At 41.4% G+C, this 14,870-nt stretch overlaps 1 protein-coding gene across 1 annotated transcript in view; it reads left to right on the top strand.

Moving 5' to 3' along the window:
- The window catches only part of MUSK (muscle associated receptor tyrosine kinase), a 106,903-nt gene that overhangs the window by 64,823 nt on the left and 27,210 nt on the right, over window positions 1–14,870 (top strand). Inside the window, exon 9 of the mRNA XM_073876573.1 lies at window positions 9,675–9,834. Coding sequence (XP_073732674.1) covers window positions 9,675–9,834 — 160 coding nt within the window. The remainder of the gene's footprint in view (window positions 1–9,674; window positions 9,835–14,870) is intronic.

Here is a 14,870-nt window from a genome sequence, read left to right as displayed (position 1 = left end):
TTTTTTTTTTTTAAAAAGGGATTGATAAGATGTTGGTTAAAAAAAGGGAAAAAGAAAAATAAAAAAAAACAGTCAACAAAAATTAACGTTGATGAAATAATGAATCATGGTTAAAAAAAAAAAAAAAAAAAAAGCCATGAATCTATGTGCAGTATTCCCCTAGCACTGGAGTTCTCCCGTTCTCCTTGATCGATCAACTTGGTCTTGGCTTGCTGGCTGTTTGTGCTGATCTTCTGGGGGAGGGGCCTGTTGCTGTGGTTTCCAAATGTCTTTGACAGAGGCGGAATTGCCCCGCCCTTGTCGGTCCGGGCGAAGGAAGCTGCTCCGGTTTGCTCTCAGGAGCTTTTGTTCCCTGCAAGCTCTCCGTACAGCCTTGGAGGACCAGGGCAGAAATGGTGGCCTCCCAATCTCTACCCGGAGGAGCCGAGAACTCGGGGCCCCGCTCCTCAGTGTGCCCCCAGAGAAAAGCAGTCACTTCCGTGTCCCCGGTCTCCGGCCGCGCCCCGTGCTCACCCGGCCTGTGACCGAGCGTTGCTATCTCTGGTACCCGACCCCGCGCAGAGTCTCCAAACCCAGCAGATCCCTGCAGTGCGTTCCCGCACCGCTCCTCCCCGGGAAGGAAGGGGAGTCTCCCCGGATCTGCCGCTTGTTGGGTCCCTGCTGGAGGAGCCGTGCCCCGACTGGGCCGCGAGTCACAGTCTATGGCAACCCCGAGCTGAGAGCCCGCGACTCTGCTCCGTCTCTGCAGCCGGCTTCCCCGCTCCGATACCTGGGAGCTCTGGCGCACTCAGGCACCCCCGGTCTCTCTGTGACCCCGAGGGTCCTGAGACCACACTGTCCCGGGAGGATTCCACCCCCCGCTTAGCCACTGAAGCGACGTCCCTCCACGGAGCCAACTTCTAAAAGGTCCGATTTTGTGCTCCGCGGCTCTAGCACTTGCCAGAAGCGGCCGGCGGAGGCCCCTCCCCCGCCATCTATCCTCCCGAATATCGCCTCGGATTCACTTCTCCGCACGTCCTACCTTCCAGAAAGTGGTCACTTTTCTGTTCAGAGAGTTGTTGCTACTCTCTTCTTCGGTCTCCTGTTGAGTTCGTAGGTGTTCAGAATGGTTTGATCCCTATTCAGCTGAATTCCTGAGACCAGATGAAATCTAGGTCTCCTACTCCTCCGCCATCTTGCTCCGCCCCAAGGAAGCCTCATTTAAGTGAAGACATTTGAGCTAAGATCTGAAGGAGCTGAGGAGGAGGCTATGTAAAAAACTAGGGGAAGAACCCTGGGGAAAGTCTCTAAGATAATGTTGCACAAGGTATGTCTGAGGAATAGCAAGTAGGTCAGTGTGACCAGAGGTGAGCGAGCAAAGAGGAAAGAAGTAAGGGGTGAGTTTAGGAATTATGGATCATATAAGCTTATGTAGAGCATTGGAACAACTTTGGCTTTTATTTGAGTGAGATGGGATGCCATTTTAGGTCTCTTTATATTATCTGTTTTCCTGCTCACGCTTACTCATTGTGCTTTGTGTCCTTGCATGCCTAGATATCTTTGACTACGTGCTGTTCATTGTTTAGGGTGGAAAAAAAGGTCAGGGATTAATTTGAGGTCCAGATAAAGATACTTCTCTCCAGAAAGAATTTTTGTTTATTTCTGCCAAGGACCAAAGACAACAGCTTATCTTGGACCATCTTAAACCTAGTTTAAGGTTTGAAGCTCCTTGGTCATCCCAGATAATTATAACACAGCCTACACTGCTAGTGGGCTATTTCACTTGTAGTTCACGTTGATAACCTCCCTGATATTTGGTTCTTTGAGATTTTGGTTTATTGTATCTCCTATTAGACTTCTCATCTTTATGGAACCTGAGTTTTGATTTCTCTCTCCTTACTCTTCAAAGGAAACAAATTTTTCTGGGCTGGAAAAATGTCTTAGCGAGAATAAAAGTTTCTAAATTTGTTATATCTGGTAAAAACATTTTTCCAGAATTTTAATTTTTTCAGTGTGAGAGTTGGTTTGATAACCCAGCTTACCAATATTGGAAATAAGACTCTTTCATGGATTATTGTCATAATTATATTTTATAGACTTCAACCACTTGTCTATGTTTGGTTTGAATTCAGTCCCTAGTTTCTGATACTCTTTATGAGGTTAAAGATGTTTATTTTAATCTTAATTTAACAAATGTTTTTAACATCAGTCTATGTTAAATTCAATAAAATGCCTTGTCATTATTTTAACTTTGTGATAAACATGTAATTTTTCACTTTAAATTGGAAAATTTCCTTTTCATTCTTTAAAAATGCTGCTCTTTTTTTTGTTTGTGTTCTTTCAATTTGCTGTAATTTTCCTTAGGATTATTGCATCTATTTTCAAAAATGGGAATACCCTAGTTTTTTGGGCTATCATGCTCAGGTTTGGTTAACAATGCCAGCCCTACAGAATCAACTGGCAAGTGGATGTACTTGCTTTTGACACAGAAGTCAAAGGGAGGAACTTGAGATGCAAATCTCTCTTAAACTCAGGGACATTTTCCTCTGTTGTATCTTTAATAATTGTTTTTCTCTTCTCTACATTTTTTTTCAGTGCAGAACATAGAGATTAGGAAGAATGTAGTTGTAATAGAAGTTCATTAGACCTCTATTAAATAAATTTATTTAAAAACTATAATCTTTCTAATCTTTATGTTCTGCATATTTTTGTGGATGGACAGAGGGAGTCCTATGTAACATGTCAACTTTTTCTCAGGCTCTAATGTCTACCATAAATATCCCCCACAAGAACCTACTAAAGAAAATCTTATTCACGAGTTCTAGCCCATCGGACAGATGCCTCAGTCTGGTGCTATATGCACTCACAATAGTTCATAACATTCTTCTGCTACTTTATTGACTCAAAGTCTGCTCCTACTTACAGCCCTGTTATCTGAACTCTAGAATTTTCCATGACTCTATCCATTCTCCTCTCAGGGAACTTCCAGAAATTGCTGAAAATTTCTGGCCCTTTGATTATGATACCCTTCCACCTTTCTAGAGATTTATTTTTCCTAATTTTAGGTTTGATTTATCTTTTGGGATTTGGGTAGAATAAAGGACAGTTAAACATGTGGGCTGAGATTATCTTTGTAACTCGGGTGCTAAGCATGACTTGCAATGTAATACAACCTCATTTAATATCTTCTATTTCTTTTAAGTCTCTTCAGCAGGGTGGGTTCTTTTCTCACCATTGAGGGCTACCCCAAGCAGGCTCTGTGACTTTTCCAGTTCTTTTAGGTGATTTTACCTCACAAACACCATCCCAATTTAGTAATTCTGAGTGCCTAGCCCTGAGTAATAACCAAAGTTTCCAACTGCAATTCACAGATGGGACCTTTCTTTTCTTTTTTTTTCTTTTTAAAGATTTTATTTTTAAGTAATCTCTCCACCCAATGTGGGGCTCAAACTCACCACACTTGAACACTCTAGATGGAGTCAGCCTACCTTTCTTAAGACAACTGCATGCATGCCACCTGCCTTCCACAACAGTCCTGCGGTTAGCTTCTTCTCTCACACTCATTCACTCTTCCCCTACTTCTTAAATGCTGTTTAAGACTCCTACAGATTTGGGGTTGGAAGAAGGGAGGAGCAGTAATTGAAGTGGAAAAGTTCTAATTTAACTGACACTCTTTTAGGTTGACTTTCCATCATGGTGCCTGACAAGTATTTAAAACAACTCTTTCCATCATGGACACATTCATGATTCTTGAGAAATCAAGGGATATTCAAGATGAACCCCAATGACTCATTTTTCCTCAGAGCAGCCATCTCCCTCTTAGCCCCCAATTTGTTAGTTGATGGGAAGTCTTTCTGTGGGGTCCCATCAATGCCCCCAAAGAGATCTTTGGGGAAGACTGAAAATAACTCCAAACCAGATCTTCTATAGAACCTGTATATCCACAAACTCTTAGATCCAGACCACTGAACAGAGCTACCCCTTCTTTGCTTCTTCCATTGGAGCTACTAGGCAGCCTGCTGTCCCTTCAGATTTTACAGGTGGGTATCAGATACATCTCTGCTATGTCAACAAATTGCAGGTGTGTCACCCTCAAGTTTGATGATTCACTAGAAGAACTCACAGAACTCAGGAAAGCCATTATCCTTATGGCTATAGTTTATTACAGTGAAAGGATACAGACTAAACTCAGTAGTGGGTAATCAGTTGTTCTCTCCCTATGGAGTCCCATGGAGAGCACTTAATTCTCCCAGCAATGATGGCAACATGTGCAACGCCTTGTACCAAGGAAGCCTACCCAGCCATGGTGTCCAGGGTTTTTCCTGAGGGTCAATTGCAAAAGCATGGAGGGTTCACACGAATGACCTTAGCTAGTCTCTGACCTTTCCAAAGTCAACCTGATATAGTATAGAGTCCCTGCTGAACAAAAAGAGCTATTCACCATAATTTGCACTGTAACATAAACTATCTGGCATGGCTCATGGTCTCAGATATACAAAGACACTCTTATGAGGCAGGATTTTCCAAGGGATGAAAAGTTATCTCTTAGAAGCAAGTCAAAGGCCAGTCCTTTCTTTCACATGTGCAGAGTGTGAGCACCTCAAGTCCACTTTACAGTTAACCCTTTACTACATAGCAGGGGACGTATGCCAACCCTCCAGGTGGTCCTATTAAAGACCTCTTTCATACACTAAGGAGATGGGATGCTTTTTAACCAGTCCCTTGGGTGGGGTGAGGATGGTTCTCACTACAGCTAAACAACTCAAACCTTGATGAGTCATCTAAGGGGTTCTGGGCTACTTGCATTTTTCATATCCTTCAGGATAGTCTCTCTTCAACTTTTTAGGATTTGGTTGCAGTGTCCATATGTTGTCATATTACAATATATTAACAGCAGCATTTTAAAGTAAAAGGACTGTTCTAAATGAGGAGAAAAAAAGGAAGAGAGGACAAGGAGGAGCAATAGCACACTAGACATGGGAAGGGAAGTGTGTGGGAAACAAAGCATGTCCCTGTGTGAGAATCTGGTGGATATTGTATACCGGGAAAAAGATGCCAAATTCTAAGTCTACTTCAACTAATGAAGAGTGTCATCCTGCAATAGCAGCCTCTTTAGGGCTTAAATTCATTTATTATTTTTGTTTTCACTTTTGTTTGTGCGAAAGGGTTTTTTTCTTTTCTGATACTTGAACAAAACTATTCTCTCATAATTTGTGTTTAAAACTAATTTATCTTGTCTAAGTGCCTACCATGCATCTCTTCAAAACAGAGTCAGTAAACAAAATAATGTCACTTTATGAGCTTGCTGCTTGAGGGACGATAAATAAGAACAGGTGAAGGGTTAGCAGACCTAAGTTGGAAATGGCCCTCTTCAGCGAATGTTCATTGTAGGGAAGTCCACTTGCCTCTGAGACACTGATTTTCCCACATTTGTAATAACAGAGGTGTCAGGTGGCTAGAGAAAACCATCCCTAATATGACATCAGGGGTACAGGTCTCCCATGTTGTTAAGTTAGTCAAGAAACCTGTAGTTCCTGTTCTTTAAACTAATTAAACTTTAAATATCTTTTAAAATTCAAATCTTATTTGGCAGTCTGTTTTGTGGCTCTTCTGTGGAAGCTGCTGTTGTCGTCTTTAGCCCCTCAAGGTGGTGTAAAGATACGTCCTAAGAAAGCTGGTGGACTGATAGGACTCTACTGATTTGACTTCCTCTGTGAAATCAGAAATAAAGAAAATGGAAAGACACATGCTTTAAAAAAAAAAAATCAGTGTTTTCAAAGGCTCATATGAGTCTAGAACTAGAAGATACAGGATTAGTCTTTGTTGGAGTTCGGGCATAATAAAAAAGTCAGATGGTTCGAATTAGTTTCAGTCTTATTGAGACCCCAACTTAATCATTCAAGATGTGATTCACAAAAAGCAGGAAGCAAAATAGACCCATTGCCTCAGATTCTAAGACAGGAATAAAATGAACTAAGAGCGGCTTTCTTCCAGGAAGACAGCAAAAGTACATCTGCGGTTCTCATGGTCAGGGAGAGGGTTGTTCTTAGAGCCAACTTTCGGTCGTGGGGATACTACCCATGTCCAACTATAAACCGAGATGATGTTGCTCGTGCTGACACAAATCACAGGAAATGGAGGCAATCATGGACATTTACTGTATAAGCAGCAAACCAGAAAAGTCTCCTGAGAACAGGGAAGAGCCCACAGTCCTGGTGTTATTTTGGGTGGACTGAACAAACATGAATGCAGAGCTGGGAGCTAACTGGCACAGAATAAAACAGAGTTTGAACTGTGGCTCTCCACTAACGAACTACTAAGAACAATGGGTACTCTAAAGGATGTGAAGGCTCCTTTTCTCCCTGCCTCTGTGAACATATCAACAACCTAAAACCCCAAGCAGTTAGAACAAGAGAAAGGCTAGCCACGTGCCTCAAAGCAATCAAGAATTATTTTGTTTTCTTCCTACAGAAATGTCATTCATTTTTCATGAAAATTTGTAGTCTTAGATGAACTTCAGAGTGAGTAGTGATATTCCTTTTGTTTTACAACATTGGAAATAGTAGTTTCACGTGGATAGAACAGAGCTTACTTTTCTAAAATAAACTTGTATTTTGATAACCAGATTTATTTCAAGTTATACTGATAATATCTCCATTATTTTGGTATTCAAATAAAAAATGTAGAAAAATTACATGTCTCTCTTGTTTTTCCAATAATTATAGTTTCTAAAATATTTTAAAAGTTGAATCATTTTAATTTGTTAACAGAATTTTATAAAAATAAATAACCAAATTATCTATGTTAAAGACTGTGCTTTTGAATTTCCTCAAAGGGAGGCTCACCTTTATTTTACCCATATTTTTAAAAGGTAGTATTTTTGCTTCAGAGTACATGAGCTTTGGAGTCATCTTACTGTGTAAATTAAAATAATTACATATATCAGCTGGAAAATATTATGTGGAATATTGCAGCAGTCAGACTGAAAGAGGTGAAGATGTATGGTGATGTTGATCAGAAACAGTATGGAAAAATTCCTCAGTCTGTTATCCCTTTTTCTATGACAAATTGACAGACATTATTATATCTCCCTAAACATGGATGCTTCTGGGCCATACCCTACAGCTCCAGGTATTCTCAGCAAGCTGGAACTATGTCTAACATAAAGCCATCAGAGGTCTTCCTATGCCAACGTCAAGTCATGATGAAGTTACAAGATTATCCATAACTGTGAGCAGATTCTCTCAAACCAGCATTATTAATGTACTAATGATATATAAAAATATTCTACAGGTCAATACTAGTTTGCCACTTTCAAAAAGCTTTTACACACATTATCTCAAGTGTAAATAAGGATGCCTATTTGTGATAGAGTTTCCTATCTGACTTTCAAAAAGAGGTCACTCTCTCAGAAAAAGAACCTACATCCAGAGCAGAGAGCTGTTTATCCAGCTCCTTCAGGTCAATATGGCTGAGTGACTTGCAGAAAATAACATACTTACCGTAAATACCAGATATAGTCACCTCAATTAAGTACCTGGGTTTGCCTAGGCATACCTTGGTCAAAACTCAGTAATAATCTGCACCTGAGGGGCAAAAAAATCAAAATGAAGGGCAAAGGATTGTTTTTATTTTTAGGTCATCAAAAAATACTAAACTGTTGGTCAGGATGATCCATGAAGAAAGAAAAACAAATTCAAACTATGACTAACAAGGCCTGCTGTGCATGAGTCACATACTGAATCAAGCAAGGCCTCTGGAAACAGGAGGAAAAGCATCTAGGAGCCACATCATAATCAAGCAATGAGCCTTGTAACTTGTTGGTGTCTTCACTGAACTATTTCAATACCTTGATGAAGTCCAGGAGAAGAGAGGTCAGCCAGTTTAAAACTCCTCTTCCCTACCAAGAATGTTCTCGGTGACCTTGAAGAGGAGCGTAAGAATGGCTTTCTTAGGTGTGAACATGAAAATAGTGCTAGTTTAGTCAACCTTGGGGGATGACTCATTCCCCAATTGTGTCCTAGGCATTATGCTGACCTACTTCGTGAAGGTGGGATTAACCTTGCAAAGGGGGAAGGTAATTGTTCTATAGATTTCACTTCTATAAACTGGAAAGGGATTATATTTATAAATGAAATATCCCAATAGCATAAAGCATGTTGATTGAGCATAGAAGTTTGAGGCCTTTCGCTTTTTTCTCCATGGTTGCTTTGTTACTAAAATTCGGGAGAGACCAAATTGTATTTCAAATTGTTCCATCTTTACTATCTCACTTGGAGATTCAAATCCATAAGAGGATGTGCTTCTGATAAATACAATAATGACAAATCCTATCTGAATTCCCAACTGAGGGTATGTCTCTTGAAGAAATTTTTCTCTCTGCCTTGTCAATTTCTCACAAAGTCCAGGCTGTTTATCTGGGGAAACCACCATAATACTTTATGTGACTTAAATTGATGCTCACATGAAGTTTTTATCATAGGGATTGAAACTAGTAGTACAGGGAAGGAATAAAAAGACAAGACAAACTTCCCTGCTTAATCGCTACAGAGAGTGCTTGGATCCAAGACCAGCCAGCCACCTGGCAGCAGAAAGAAGCAAGCCGGTTTCACCCCAGGGCTTCCCCTCCCCTTGTTAGTCTAACTGTGAAAACAGGCAAAAAAAAACAAAATAACTGGCTCCAAATTTCTTATTCCCAGCCTCGTTCCCTACCATGGGACAGAGAGAGATCTTTCAAGGCCACTCCTCCGAGATAAGATCAAGGTGAATCAAGGCCTGATTCCTTGGTTGTCATTCCATTCAAATTTCCCTCAAACTGGCATTTTCCCCTCATACAGTGATGATTAAAGAATAATTATTGTAACTAGAGTATGAATTCTAACTCTGCAACCTCATAGAAAGTGCTGGGCAGCTGTCTTTCCCACAGAGCTGAAAGGATGATGACTAACACATAAATTAACCCGCCAGTTGGGTGCTAATATTGCACTGATATCCTGGCTCTTCAAGGACATTTGATTTTCTGATTTAAATGGTACAGCATGATCTATGTCATGCCTCGGAAACAGAATTGGCTTTACAACCATTTTTCTTCATAACCGTCCATCCATCTGGTGTGCATGTGTGGGGAACTGAACAGGAGTTAACCATTTCGTAACGCTCACAAGTCTGTGGGTTGTCTGGGTGGTTTTGCTGATTTGGGCCATGATTTCATGATCTTGGCTGATCTAGTTCCTGTGATTGGCACACTGACTGATCTAGAATGGCCTCACTTGTATATCTGGCGGCTGTTCTTGGATCCCAGCTGGGGCAGTGGGGCTAACTGGGCCAGGCATGCCTCCTTCTCTAGCAGGCTAGCTCTTCTGGGTTGGTCACAGGAGGTCACAGGTTCCAAGAGCAACAAGAAAGTAAGCCACAATGTGTAAGACTTTCACGAGTCTGTTTCTGATCTTCTAAAACAAGTACAAGGCCAGTTTAGGTTCAAAGCACAGAGAGAGATGCCACCTCTTGGGGGAAGAGCTACAAAGCTACATTGCAAGGTCATGGGCATAAGGAAGGGAAAAGTTTTGGCTATTTTTGCAATCTACCACGGGCCCTTTGTTCATAATTTTGATGCTTTTTCTTTCAAGTCAACTGATGCAGCCTATTAGGAAATCCTTGACCTAATTCTATCCGTTTTTTTCCCTCGACTCCACCAGGTTTCTTCTGGGTCCATTCAAGAAAGTGTGAAAGACCGAGTGATTGACTCAAGACTGCAGCTGTTTATCACTAAGCCAGGACTCTTCACATGCATAGCTACTAATAAGCATGGAGAGAAACTGAGCACTGCAAAGGCTGCAGCCACCATCAGCATAGCAGGTAGGATGGATTTTCACAACCGCATTGCTCCAGGAGAGGGAAGAGTTGGCACTAGGCCCCATCTCATTTGGGGGAAAATCTTTTTTCTTTTATTTCTTACTCCAGTCCCCTTTGGGTGATTTCTTCCTCCTTGAGGACACACCAGAGGTTGATCTAGATAATTGATCTTGGGTGATTTATTGCCTCAAAAACGAAATCCTCCAATACCTGTCCCCATGATGGGTAACAGCTTCCAGAAGTTCATTTCTATTTCTTTTCTCTCCCTCCCTTTCTTCCTCTTTTTTAACCTTCCTCCTTCCTTTCTTCCTTTTTTTCTGTTTTTCCATTTCTTTTTTTCCCCTTCCTTCCTTTCTCTTTCCTCCTCCTTTTTTTCTTTCATGGGGCTAATCACACTTTCCAGGGCTCTCAAAGAGTAACTTGGCAGACACTTAACATGGTTGTGCCAATTTCTGCATGGCTCTTTCTTGAGGGCATTTTTACTTATGAGTATTCGATCTACTTTGTGGTCTTTCCCTTTCCTGTTTCAGGAAAGTGATAGCAGGACTTACAGGTGTTTTCAAGGAAAAGAGCTGACATACGGATTTCTAGGATATTTGTGTTGAGTTATAAAGGTTTATTTTTAAAATGTAAATGCCCCAAAGCCTTCTGAGAACATTTGTGGAATTCCTAGAGATGGAAATAATCCCTGTATCAGGAAATGCCAGGCATGCTATACTCATAATGTGTCTACTGCCCAAGGGTCAGCAGAGATGCTTGGCCTCACATGTGAGGCAAGCACTGGTAGAACCTGTGCCCAGGGCCAGCTCCCCAGATCCTGCTATGTCTTATTACCAGGCCACTTCTTTGATCTTCCATGATGGGGAAATTCCTAGTAATGTTTGTGACTTTAATATGAGATGAATAGAGACCACAGAGGAATACATAGGGAGCATTGGACAAGGCTGGCCTTCTAAAGTATGCCTTTGAAGGAAAGAGAAGATTCTAAAACCAAGGATTCCTTCTGCCTGCTTCTCCAGGGATCTATCTACTTATATCTACCTATGTTGAGATATCATATCAATTATTCTAGAATTTCCACTGATGGGAAATCATTTCTCCTACAGAATGGTGAGAATTCTAAAAGTGAATTCAACTCAATTTAACAAATAATCATAAAACAATTATTGCTTACATAGTACCTTGTTGTTGATAAAAGACTCTCACATGCATTTATTAAATACTAGATTCAGGCCATCATTAGGTAGAATAAAGGATGCAAACTTAAGGAACAAATGAGATCAATAACAATGGAGTCCCTGCCTTCCAGGGACTGTCAATCTAGAAAGGAAGTCAGCCAGCCATATACATTATAGCACAGACTATGTTCTACTGCAGAAGCACAGACAAAGAAAACAGCAAGCTGTTGGCAAGCTTAGAGCATGATGGCGACTGGGAGTGAGATAGAGAACAGGAAGAAAGGTTTGAAATGTGGGCTCTGGCCGGGTTATGAACAGCCTGAGTAGGCTGAATGTATTCTTCAATCAGTGGGAAGTCATCTAATTACTTTAGAGTAGAGAAGTGATATGGTCAGATATATTGGATATCAGCTATATTATTAAATTAGCAGATGTTGGGTGTAAAAGACTGGGAGGCATGGCATGCAGTCAGGAGGCTATCCCAGGAGTCTAGAAAAGTAATGAAGGTCTGAACGACAAGTGCAGCAATTGGTCCAGAGAGAAGGGGAGAGATTCAGGTGACCTATCAGGATAGAAACGATAGGACTTGAGAGGTGCCTGGGTGGCTCTGTGGGTTAAGGGTCCAACTCTTGATTTTGGCTCAGGTCATGATCTCAGGGTTGTGGGATCGAGCCCCATGTCAGGCTCCACACTGCGAGTGGAGCCTGCTTAAGATTCTCTCTATCCCTCCTCCCCCTGCCCTTCCCCTACCTCTCTGTCTTAAAAAAAAAAGGAATAGGATTTGAATGTGCTAGAATGCAGCAGTGTAGTAGATATGAGAGTCTGAGGAAGGTGTCTAGAACAAATAATAACAGATAAAACAAAATAAAAAATCAAGAACATGAGGAGGTCGAAAAGATTAAAAAAATTAAATTTTTAATGCCTTTTAATAACCTGGAATTATTCTAGTCTCACTATCTTATGTTTTATTTGATATTTGATCAGCAACCAATGTTAAATAAATACCTATTTACAGCATCTATCCATCCTTCCCTCCATCTATTTAGATAATGTGCGTGTGTGCGTGTGTGTGTGTGTGTGTGTGTGTGTGTGTGTGTGTAGAGAAAGAAAGATTTACATACGAATACTCAAATCCAAGAAAATAAACTGATTTAATCTAGTTTAACCTACATCTCCTCAGGGTGGAAGAGAAAAATTAATTTTGCGAATCTTAAGAGCATTTCATTTTAGGTAATTATTCAGTCATTCACATGTTAATTCCCTGCCAGGGCTTTTCCTCCCCTTCTGCCCCTCTCCCCTAGATGGCAGGGGAAAAGGGACTTGGATACATGCAGTGGTGACCTCTGGAACAAACCCCTACCCCATTCTCTGGTGAAGTCTACAGCTGGAGAACTTGTGATCTCATCTCTTGGCTTTGTTAGGACCCAGAGGATGCCCCTGGCTGGCTCGGCACCTTTGAGGCTCGTCCTATAACAACACAGTCCTCTCCATCTGGGTCACATCCTTCATCAAGCCCCTCTCAAGAGTCTACTTTGCAATCTCTGCAACTCAGTCACCCTGTCTCTCCCTATGAAGGCAGGCCTGCTGAATTCCAAGTCAGCTCCTTCCTTATCCCTCATGGGGCCTGAAGTAACTTCTGGATCACTTTCATGTTATGCATAATCCATTTGTTATACAAAATCCAAGAGAGATTCAGACCTATTGACCTACTGACCCAGTTCTGCTGTCTACCCAACCATGTCTTGCTACCATTTTTATATTAATGTGGCCATCCCATGTCAGAATAAGGAACGCCTATAAGGTTCCTTGCTTCTAGAGTTCCAAATGTAAGAAGTAGAGAAATGTCCCTCTGCTTTGGCTTTTTCCTTAATTTATACCTCTCCTCTATCCAGAGAAAGGAATCTATAAAATGTATATCCGAATTCTTATTTCCTCTACTTTCCTCCTTTCCACAACATACCAAGAGGGAGAGATTCCCCCTCTAGTGCAGCAACCCTCAGGGCCTACCATCTTAAGTACAAAGATGATTGTGAAGGCAGTGCTATGGCAATAAAGGAGAACGTAATATAATGGGTATATTTACATCACACCAAGGCAGATTCATTGCATGGACATGATCTTCAAGATGCTGAAATGACTACAGAGCATGACTGCCACCATATTGTATACAGCAACATCACCCCTTCATCCCTGACCTCACTGATCTAACTCCATTAATAAATGGATTATACCAACAGAGGAGGCTGTAATACTAAAAAAGTAATGGTATCTTCTGGTGGTAGAAAGAACCTTAAGTTATGGCAAGCAGCATAGAAAGGCATGCCTTTCTATGGAGGGAGAAGTGGTCTTAGGCATCAACTCTGAGAAAAGACCAGAGTGAGGCAATGATAGCCTGGGGGAAAATAGCAGTAGCATTGGCAGCAGAGAGGACTTGAAATTTCCTGCAACAGCAAGGTGAATACAGATGAAGAGCAGTGACCTCAGTAAGGGCAATGGTCATGTAGGCTGGAACCAGCAATGACTTGACTTCTGCCAATGGGCCCAGCAATACATATTTAGCAAGTGTTAGGAGCTGTATGTGAACCAATAAATGTGAATCCTTCTGCACATGGAAAAAAATGTTACTAAGATGAATGAAGAGAGACTCCCTTAAGGAACTAATTCATAAAAAGCTATAGGATCATTTTGTTTATCCCCTGATCAGTTTTTCCCGTTGGATCTCACAGACTTTGAGGCCTGAAGCTCCCCTACTTTTCCTAAAATTTCCCCAGCAGATCTAATGAGGGTGTCTCATGAGTGCAATGGAATAAGACCTCTGAACCCCATGAGACATCTGCCATTTACTCTTCCTCTCCTTGACCTGTTCTTTTCCATTAAATCTGCTAGGTGCCTCACAATGTTTCCAGTGCCATCAGTGAGGAAATTGCCTCCCAATCCTGAGGTGCTCCCTGAGGCAATATTCCAGGAAAGTGAGGCCACATTGGTGAAAATAAGATCCATGGAGCCACTTAATTCAGAATCATTTTAAAAGAAGCATGGTCTCATGCTCCTGAGACCTCCCAGAGCTTGGATCTCCATTCCTGCTTTCAGCCCCTCTCTTCTTTGGCCTCTGAGGGCCTCAGAAGCCCAGACTTTTGAGTCAGACATGGTGACTCCTCTTGACATTCTGGCAATGCTTCCTTACCCCAAACTCTCCTTTCTCTCCTTTCAGCCATCCCCGTCCTCCCCTAGTGTTCTGTAGGCAACAGCCTCCTTTCTCACATTCTCTGTATTTCACTTTGAAGCTTTTACTCCATCTGTTTATTTACTCATCCCAGCAGGAAAACTGGAAATGGAAAAATCTGGTCTAGTGCTTAGGATTAGGTCTAACGATATTTCTAGGGTTTGAAGGAAAACAAAAAAGATCAGCCTTCATTTTTCCAAAACTCTTCCATGTGTATGCCCAAATCCTTATGCATTGTTTGAGAAATGTGATACACTTCTTTCTGACTCATTTACATTTGCTGTTAGCCATCAAAAGGAGTCAGGAAAATTTTGGAATCTCTCCTTATGAACCAGGAAGTTGCATTTCCTTCCAGCCACAACCTTGAAAGGCTCAAGTTGCAATTTAAAATCACCAGGATACTGGGTATTTGGCCAGATGCCTTCTCTTTGTCATTAGAACCCTAGGCTCTGTGACAGAGACCAGCAAGACAGCCCATGACCCCGGTAATGAGCATAATTCTGGAGGAGCCAGATGCCACCAAAATAGGCACCAGTACTAATTCTACCAAACATTTAAAGAAGAATTAACACCAATTCTTCTCATACTCTTCCAAAAACTGAACGGGGGGGAACACTCCCAAACTCATTTTATGAGGA

Source organism: Callorhinus ursinus, unplaced genomic scaffold, assembly GCF_003265705.2.
Source record: "Callorhinus ursinus isolate GAN/ISIS: 27379988/994484 unplaced genomic scaffold, GSC_fseal_2.0 scaffold24, whole genome shotgun sequence".
Classification (NCBI taxonomy): Eukaryota; Metazoa; Chordata; class Mammalia; order Carnivora; family Otariidae; genus Callorhinus; species Callorhinus ursinus.
This window is presented reverse-complemented; position numbering and strand designations above follow the sequence as displayed.